The sequence below is a fragment of the Vicia villosa genome, linkage group LG3, assembly GCF_029867415.1.
Source record: "Vicia villosa cultivar HV-30 ecotype Madison, WI linkage group LG3, Vvil1.0, whole genome shotgun sequence".
In the NCBI taxonomy this organism is placed as follows: Eukaryota; Viridiplantae; Streptophyta; class Magnoliopsida; order Fabales; family Fabaceae; genus Vicia; species Vicia villosa.
In genome coordinates, this window is record NC_081182.1 from 178,540,613 (window position 1) to 178,550,341 (window position 9,729).

The 9,729-nt window shown below is 35.6% G+C and overlaps 1 protein-coding gene across 4 annotated transcripts; it reads right to left on the reverse strand.

The window, feature by feature from the left end:
- Nucleotides 1-313: 313 nt before the first annotated feature.
- On the reverse strand, nucleotides 314-7,718 carry LOC131662617 (protein LEO1 homolog). 4 transcript variants are annotated; one of them, XM_058932445.1, is made up of 12 exons: nucleotides 7,451-7,718; nucleotides 6,982-7,283; nucleotides 4,756-4,882; nucleotides 4,474-4,659; nucleotides 3,936-4,112; nucleotides 2,356-2,487; nucleotides 2,093-2,272; nucleotides 1,885-2,013; nucleotides 1,653-1,757; nucleotides 1,314-1,553; nucleotides 743-880; nucleotides 314-537 (listed from the first exon to the last, which is right to left on the reverse strand). In XM_058932445.1, exons 1-11 carry the CDS (start codon nucleotides 7,559-7,561, stop codon nucleotides 749-751), a joined length of 1,821 nt encoding a protein of 606 aa, XP_058788428.1. In that variant the 5' UTR covers nucleotides 7,562-7,718; the 3' UTR covers nucleotides 314-537; nucleotides 743-748. The 4 variants fall into 4 exon arrangements, with proteins under 4 accessions (XP_058788428.1, XP_058788427.1, XP_058788426.1 ...); XM_058932444.1 differs by having other exon boundaries at nucleotides 1,314-1,559; nucleotides 7,451-7,717; XM_058932443.1 differs by having other exon boundaries at nucleotides 4,756-4,894; nucleotides 7,451-7,717.
- Between the last annotated feature and the right edge of the window lie 2,011 nt (nucleotides 7,719-9,729).

Below are 9,729 nucleotides of genomic sequence, written 5' to 3' on the forward strand. Positions count from 1 at the left end.
TCTAAGATTTTATCAAATGATTTTCAATCATACAACAGAAATCCAAACATACATTTCTGGATAATTTGGCCCTGATTTATTAGAGAACACTAAGATTTTATCAAATTATTACATACAAATATAGTCAAATTACTACATTTCTAGATCCAAACATACAACAGAAATCCAATCCGATCTAAACGGTTTTCATAAAAGAGAATCGAAACGCATTAAAAAATATTCAGTTTTTTGTTGCAGTTTTTGGTTTTTTTATCAGTTTGCAGTTTTTATTTGGATTTCGTCACCCTAGGCACTTTCCATATAGCTTTGCAACTTTATGGAGAAAATTCGACCATTGTTTTTGGAAATAAACATACAACAGAGACCTGAGACAAATTACCAATTGATGTGTGCCTGTGGTTCTTCTTGATGTGTCTATAACTTTAAAATTTAAGTTTGTATAAGCATGAACATAGAGGAGGGAAAAAACAAAACAAGTCATCTCAGCTTGTGCTGCAGCAAAAAGCATTGCTCCTTCCAAATTCCAATTGCAAGAACCTGAAACATTAAGGAAAAAAGAATGAAACAAGTAAAGGCGCAGCTAATTTCATACCCGAAAATGTGGAGGAGAAAATAGCAATAGGATGGACACTTTTTCTTTCTTTTGCTAGCAAAACAAATGATTCACATCTCGCGGCAAGGACGCAGTCACAATCATGAATTATATTATGTTAAGGCAGCACAGAATGAAAACCTGACTTACAGAATTTCATTCATCGTCACTGTCAGACACAATGGTCATTCGCCGATTGGTTGGTTTTCTAGGAAGAGAGTGTTCTTCAGATTCAAACCCCTTCCTTTTGACCTTACCTTTTAAATCCCGACTCTTATGCCTCGGTTCCTGCAAGTAACCATCAAAATAGTATTAAAACCATAACAGTGTTAGTTAATAACTTATTCACAACAGACGTATAATTGAACCCCAACTCAAACCAATTCGAATATTGAGTAGGCGGGTCAGTCGCCCATTTTTAAATCCAAAGCAATCAAATTTGATTGGTTTGGATCTGAGTTTTCCGTAACCCAAACCCATGGTCACCCCCTACTTCTGAAGTTCCCGACATGAACCAAGGCATATAAGGATCGAAACATATGTACACAAATGTTTCACCCTATCCGGAGAACAAAAATAGTCAAGTAAACAAAGATAAAATTGGTTTTTACGAACAAGTAAGGGAAATGGTGCACTGACAAGATGTAAACATAAAATAATTAGAAATAACTCTGGAGTCCAAAATTAAAGAAAACAATTATATAATGAAATATTTAAGTACCTCCTCTTCTTCCTCATCTGAAGCAGCAGCATCGGCTTGAGCGGTCTCTTCATCATCTTCTTCGGAGTCCTCATACTCCGGCTCAGTATCATCATCCCTCGTACGTGAATGAGGTATTTCTTCTTCTTCGTCTTCATCAGTTTCATATTCAGATTCCTCTCTCTCATTTTGGTAACCCACTGGGTTCCGTGAGGATTTTGCTGGTGGAAAAGATGACTTACGAGGGATGTTCTTTGGTCCCTGTGACTAGAATTCCAGATATTAACCCTCATTACTAATGTTAATACAAATATAATCAACAAAAAGTACAACTCCGAAAGATAATAATAATAATAATACCTTCTTAGCATTCATAATCCTTTTCTCTGCCCGGACTTCTGCTTCCAATTCGTCCTCAAAGTGACGCTGTTTACGACGAGGATCGTAGTAATCTGCTTCATCATCCTGAAGAAAGGGATCATCGATAAATAATAGAACTGACACAGTTTAAGTAGATGCTTAAGAGAATATTGCAGCAAATACGTAACATCTAAAAGACAGCAGTCTCCAGTAACAATTTCTAAATTTATACCTCGTCCAATGCATCCTCTAAAAACCCAGGAGAAAGTCGACGCCTCCTGTCAGTTGGAGTATATTTTTTATTCACCTTGTCACGCTTACTTTTAAGCAGTACGCTAGCCCTAATAGTTTGAGTTTCAGCCTGAAAATAATAGGGAAATTGGAATATTGTATTCGAGACAAAATATAAGTATGCGACTAATTTGTATGATTGATTATACCTTTTCCTTTTCCTCCTTTTCCCTCTCAGGATCAATGTCTGTAACACAGTTTTTAACCTTATAAACCTTCCTTTGCCTTGAGTCAACAATAGCAGTCAACAACTGATGAGAATTCGAGGACAAGGAAGATGGCATAAATCTCATTTTCTTCAATAGCCTTCCTTGTGATTGCAGGATTCCCTGTAAGAAAGTACGCATGGTCCATTGAGGGGAAAAAGTAAATCACCAGACACCAAACATGTTATGAGAAAAATGAAATTCACCTTTCCATGTCTAAGGAAAAGATGTGACTGATCATGCTGGGCATCCTGCTCTGATATGTCAAGAACTTCATTCCCAATCAACAACTGAAGACTACCATCAGACCACCTTACAAATCGAGCGTTGCTTTCAACCTGATCATGAATAATATTTTTTTACTACAAAATAAGTGATGTAGTACAACTGAAACTAAGCTGCCCTTAAAAGGTTGAAAACCATTTAACAATAAATAAGAACACATGAACTCATTTTGCCAATACTCTTCATAAAAAAAACATTAATGCAAAAGAATATGTATTGCACATTCAATAGGTAAATTTTCTGCACCATATCAACAGTAATACATATTAAATGCCATTTCAAAATTAGGCTATTTGTTATCTCACTATCTTCAAATATGATTCATGAGAAGACATTATAGCATTAGCAAAAGGGAGATAAATAATATAAAAAAAAAAAAAAAACATTAGACCAAACCCGTGTTGTCCATGGCGGATGGCAGTCCATGGCGGAGAGCCAAAATCCGGCCATACCAAACACTTTGTGGCACTGTTATAGTGGATTATGGCGGAAAACCCCGCATTATCGGCTGGTAATTACCATTGTGGCGAGCCAAAAAACCGCCATATATATCCACCAAAGCACCTAGGTTGTTAATCTCGGATAGCAGCGCGTAGCGCCAAACCCCTAAAATGCTATAGCGGCATAGTGCATAGCGGGATGACTGCTATTGTGAAGACTAAAGAACTACATACATAGTAAACATATATTCCAACATACATAAATACTTCAAAATAGAAATTGCAACATCACATATCCCATCAAAAGGAGTTCCCATCAAAATAGTATCATTCTCTTCATTGATATTAACCTTAGAAATTAAGGTGTCAGTAGCAGAGGCAAACAATGAAGAAGCAGAGGAGAACGATAAAGAAATAGACGAAAACGACAAAGAATGCAGAAGATACGATGGAAGATGTCGCATGGAAGAACAATGTAAAAAAAGGTGAAACTAGGGAAGCATAACACGTGGGGTTAAATATTAGACCAATAACAGGGTAGGGTAGAAAAGGCCGGCATACCCTTAAAAAAAATTAAAAATTACATTTCAAAATAAGGGCTTATGATTTTGCTCAAAATTGAGAATAGCGGCCATCAAATCACAATGACGCCGCTATTGCACCACCATAGCGCCACTACGACAGGGGTTTTAGCAGCGGCTATGACCGCTATCGTCAATAGCGCTCCGCAGACCAATAGCGTGGTTGTGAGGGGCCGTGCCGCTACGCTATGCCGCAATAGCAGTGCTATTGCACGCTATTGACAACCTATAGCACCGCAATTGCGGATATTTGATGACACTAGATCAACCCATTAAGAAAGATTTGGAATTAAATGGTTTAAATCTAGAAATGGTCCGTGATAGAACACAGTGGCATTGTATAGTCCATATAGCCAACCCCACCTGATTGTCAAAGGCTTTGATTCTTGTTACAACTAAGAGAGTAAATGTTGCCATGGATGTAAAAGAAGGAATATAAAAAAAATAAAAATAAAACTAAAATAGTATACAATTACTTACAGAAGTTGTGCCATCACGATTTTTGACTTCTCTCCAACGTACAATATTATTCTCCAAGCGTATGCGCTTCTTGTTTCCAAGTTCATCAGTTACAAAGGTATCCTCTTCCTCATATGTTTTAGGATCAAAAGGTTTTGGTTCAATACCCATGATATTGGAAACTTTAATCAAGTTCATCTGCCACAAATATGAGAGATGTTTACAGGAATGCATATCATACAATAAATGTGTTCTATTTGTAAATAGAGTGATACCTAATGTCAAAATCTATTCACTATAACCTTTTTATCGAAACTTGTTCAATTCTCATCATTTTGGTCACTTTCACCAAACATTACATCAGAAATTTATCAAAAAACTTTTCTAATAGATATCTTGATGTTCCTATAAACATTTCAAAACACATACATTCATTGATATAAATAACAACTTTAAACTAACACAAAATTTAAAGTATGCAAAAGAGTAGAAACTTAATGTATAAACCAGCTTCATTTTAAAAATAACATATAAAACACAGGTCTCACACAAGGCAGACCTTATTAGGAAGAGCTGGTGGTTCACGTAATGGAATCTCTAACTCCAAGGGGGGCCCAAGTGGCTTATCTTTAGTTTTCATTTCAATGTTTTCCTCCTCTAATTCATATTGGTGATCTTCATCAGCAAGTATATCCTCTGGTCTCAGGCCCTTTCCATAACTCCCTTCTTCATCCGCAGGATATCTCTACAACAAGAAATCAACAAAATAATTAATTCTTAAAACTTGAACAATAAACATGTAAATGAAATATATGTCAATATTGACACCTAACACACTCACATTTGAATCTTGTCCAATGTCCTGCTGAGCTGCATACCCCGTGTCCTCCTCTTCATCGTCAAAATCACCAAATACATCACGGATTTCCGGGGCAGAATGCAAATCCCGAGTTTGATCATTCTCATCTCTAGGTGACCCGCTATATTTTTGTAGATAAAAAAAAAAAAAAGACAATTTCCCAGTGTCAGTGTTGTTCTACATAAAAGAATTGTGCATGATAAATTTTTAGTCTTCAGTAATTTTCTATGTTCTATTTGATCCTCGAATTCAAGATAACTTTTTAAAACATGCATATCAACACAAACAATAAGAAACAGAACAACACAGCCAACCCATCCTGTAAATTAGACTCAGACACAGATATAATCATTCTAAATTTTATAATACTGAAATGAAATGCACTTACAAAATCATAGATTCCGTTGGTATTTAATTTCAATAACTAGGTATTAAACTCGTGGAGTTTCTGCTAAAATATAAAACAGAAACGGAAGTTTCATCATCCATTAGAAAACTCAATGCAATAATTGATAGGTCAATTTGGGCAGCAAATTTACGCATTACAAAAATAATAATGTCATCAGATCTATCTTGATCGAAATATAAAAATCTAGATAGTTAATACCCGCGCCTTCGCTGGAAGGATTGAAACTTCGATGCAAAGTGAAACCTTCTTGATGGGGGTTTCTGAGGCGCGACTCTCACACTCGAGGATCGCGGCCAATCTGCAGAAGAGTGATTACCAGGGTGAAATTTGCGTGATTTTCTCGAGGAAACATAGAATCGACTAGTATTGGTGATGTTAAGCCTTGGGGGGCGGACCCTGCTGCTCTCTACATTTGCGTCTGCAACTCCTCGCAACCCAGAAGCCCCTCTCGGCTTTTGCCTCTGTGTTGCGCGCAAGTTTATTTCTCTCTCTTTCATTCTCAGGGTGTTCAATCTCTAAAGCTATTGTGTGCAAGTTTTTTTTTTTCTGATGGTGAGAAGAGAGGGCATGAAGTAGCAAAACGGCGACTAGGGTTTGAGGGTTTGCTGAGGTAAAAAGGAATATTGTGACCAAATCACTTCACTTCTTTTTTATACTCAGTTTTTTATTTGTGGAGCTCCTGAAATATTTAGTTCCTAACTTACAAAATAACTTAAATATTTCAAAAAATGAGGACACTTTAGAAAAAATTGAGCTCTAGAAACTAATTCCAACTTAAGTCAAACACTATATTTTGGAAGACTAATTGTGGTTTTAAGACATTTCAACTTTCTTTTCTGCGATAAGGCACTCTAGAAAAAATTGGGCTCAAAACTAATTTCAACCTATGTGAAAATTGAAAACTTGCATCTTAGAAGACTTGGTTATTGTAACATTTCAACTTTTCTTTTTTATACGTGCAATTGTTAAAAAAATCATCTGAATTTAGGCTATGTTTGGATATCATAAAATGAACAGAGCGGAATGGAAAGGAGCAAAGTGGAATGAAGCGGAGTGGAATGAAAAATCCATTCCAAATCGGAGGGAAAAATCCATACCAATTCATTTCATTCCATTCCGCTCCATCCGATTTTAAACCATCCAAACAATGGAATACCACTCCATTTCATTTCATACCACTCATTCCATCCGATTTCATCAATCCAAACAAAGCCTACGTCTTCATCAATAACAAAACATTATCAGATCCCTTCAATCCAAACAAAGCCTAAGTCTTAATTAATAACAAAACATTATTAGATCCCAACGTAAAGTTGCAGAAACACTAAGAACAACAAATATATATGATTAACAAAACCTAGTTCAATCAACCAAGTAGCCCGCCATCTCTCCATCTTCTTCTATGCCAATCATCAATTTCATTGTAGATTTATAAACGCCAACGGTGCTTAGTACGGACTCTCTCACATTCAATAGCATAACATAATAGGGCCCATACTTTTTGACACCCGCATTTTAGCCACTACACCGGTGCATTCCATATGTTTATTTCCAAACGTAATATCATCCAAAAGTTTACATCCAGACAATAAATTTGCGCAAATAAATACATCTTCGGAAATAAACTTATGGAAGATCCCAAATGTGGCAAAAACATCATTGCTATAAACAAAATATTTTATCCCATCAAAAATAAACAAATTCACCAACACATAAACAAAGATTAACAAAACCATAAAGAAAGAAAAAAATAACAAACACTACAATGTGGTTAACTACTCAAAATACTAGACGGATACCTCATACTCCTAGCAGCATCAACTTCTTCTTCACCATCATTTTCATTGAAATGATTCTCCTCAGATCCACTTTCAACAACATCCCTACGTCGGCTAGTAACAACGCGCTGACTGTAATCATCTTTAGCATCACTATCCGAATCCCTAGCTCCACTCTCTTCTTCTCTCTGATCACCAACCTCCACTTCAATCTCTTGAGAAACCTGCTCCCTCTCTCCTTCACTCTCTATTTCCACCTCTCCTTGTCCTTCCACTTCTCCTTCTCCTTCTTCGTCATGACCTACCTCTCCCTCTCCTTCATCCTGCAAAAAAAAAAAAAAACAACAGAAAATTCAGTTGTAAAGTTTGAATTTCGAAAGCTCGAATATAATCATGGAAACACGGATACAATCGAATTTGAAACGAATAGATCAAGCGACATTTCAAGAAGAAACGGAATTAAGCTAGGGTACGGAGTGAGTGATCTTACGGAATTGAGTTGAGGATTGGATTCGTGTTCGGATTCAAGCTCTTCTTCCTCGCCGGATTCATCTCCGAAGAGGTTCTGCATCATCTGGTGCCGTTTCTCTTCTCCTCCCATTGTTCTGTGCGTTCTGTGTTTCCGTGAAAAAAGTGAGGGGTTTTATGCAAGCACCCAGCAAAAAATGGAAAGAATGTGTGGGTTGTTTTGATTGTGCTTTCCTCTAAGTGAAAACAATGGGAGAAGAGAAACGGGTATTTTTATACCTAGAAATTAATTTGATTTTGAAAAATCATAAGATATTTTTGTCACTTAAATGAGGGATATATGCATATCTCTCATCATCACATGAGATTAAGAAATGAGATATTATTTATGTGATATTCAAGAGATTGCAACTCCATTTAGAACATTTATAATTGTATATAAACTTTTTTTAATGGGTTTTCGCGCAAATGTTTATAAGTTTGAAGATATATATCCATTGAGATCTCAATCAAGACAACTTTCTATTTGGGAGGGAATCTCGAATTCATAAAAGTCAGATATCTCGTGGTAGACATTCAATCGTCATGTTAGATAAATGGCGGATATGTGTCATGAAGGGAGATCAGGAGGTAACTAAGAAGTGTTATCAAGACATTCTATGATTAACAGGGTGGTGATGATTGTCATCCCACAAACGAAGCCCAACGCTTGCAACATAAATTCCGTAGACCTCAACCCAAGAGAAGGATATTTGGAAGACTGGTTGGTTTCCATAGAAAATTTCAAAGAAGTTTAAATTGGCGCTCGAAATTTCCATACCACGAAGTTGGGTACCTCCAAAGAAGCCCATCGGACATGTCAGGGTAGACGTCAACATCATTTGTCATTGCCTCACCTTCAAACTAGTCATACAAAAGAAGTCAAGTATGGGCGAAGAGGGAAGGATTATTATCGATGAGAGAGTGAAATATATATGAAGGAGGTGAGATTTATAAACGAAATCAAGTATCTCACTTGGTTAGTCAGCTCATAATGGTGAAGAAATCGATTGGAAAAGAGAGAATATATGTGAATTTTACCGACCTTAATATATTATGCTTCAAAGATCCTTACCCTTTTTCCATCATAAATATATTGATCGATGATTTATTGGGATAAAAAATATTAAGCTTCATGGATGCTTACTCGAGCTACAATCAGATCAAGTTGATTCCTTTATGGGTGTGCTTGGAAGAGAGAAGAAGTTGAAAAGAGAGAAGAGGTGAGACAGAGTGTGGTAAGAGAGAAATAGATAAGAAATATAGTAGTTTGATGTATTATTTGGTATAAAAGAAAGAAGAGAGAAATTGAAGAAAGCGAAGTGTCTTATTTTATAAAAAATCCTAAAAACCCTTGGCCAAATTAATTTATTAATTTTATTGATTATTTATTAAATATTATTTTTCTTAATTTTATCATTGAATCTCTAAAAAATAATTCTTAATTAATTTATTTGATTTAATTTTAAATTTTTTTAACTTAATTTAATATTTTAAAGTTACATTTTTTTATTAGTTTTTTTAAAAAATTGATTAATCAGTTTTATAAATATTTATGAAACGATTTGGCAAACAGTGGTTCTTAATATATAATTTTTCTTCAATGTTGCAAATGTTGCAAGTAATTTTAAAAAACGATGTATATAATGTTGTTTCATTTAATGACATTCAATACTCAATATAGATGCATACCATATCAGCTTGCAAAAATCCAATTCAAACACAAAAATGACCATTCACATTTTAAAAGCTTAGAGTGACACAACAAATTACAACTCAAAACACCATATTCCAATACAATCATCAAAGTGACAATTGCTTGGATTACAAGAAAACACTAACACAAACACATGTGAAAATAAACCACAATGCACAGAATTCTTTACGCCAAAATCTCTACCTCTAAAAGTAGGATTAGCAATCTTCTTATAGGCAACACTTGAGCCTTGGGCCTTCCAAACATAAATTAGGGTTAACCAAGTTAACCTAATTTCCACATAATCAGGGTGTTCACACATATGTTGTAGACGATATAATTTAGCGCAAACCATACAACACTAAATATATAATATCCTAAATATAGCCTGAGATAAATAGGGAAACATAACAGCCAAACATAACAGCCACTGCTGTTTGTTGTTAGACGCTAGGCTTAAGGATCTAGAGGGGGGTGAATAGATGCCTCCGAATTTTTCGAATTTATCTTAAACTTAGGCGAAAGCGTTTCGGAATCGACTCGCGTCTATTCCGAACCACTATTGA

What these genes read in the sequence shown, in the direction of transcription:
- LOC131662617 (XM_058932442.1), bottom strand. Translation starts at nt 7,561, where the DNA reads ATGGGAGGAGAAGAGAAACGGCACCAGATGATGCAGAACCTCTTCGGA. An exon ending in ATCGTGATGGCACAACTTCT is followed by an intron (nt 2,488 to 3,935) that starts GTAAGTAATTGT and finishes ATTCATGATCAG; the next exon opens with GTTGAAAGCAACGCTCGATT. An exon ending in CAGATGAGGAAGAAGAGGAG is followed by an intron (nt 881 to 1,313) that starts GTACTTAAATAT and finishes GGTTACTTGCAG; the next exon opens with GAACCGAGGCATAAGAGTCG.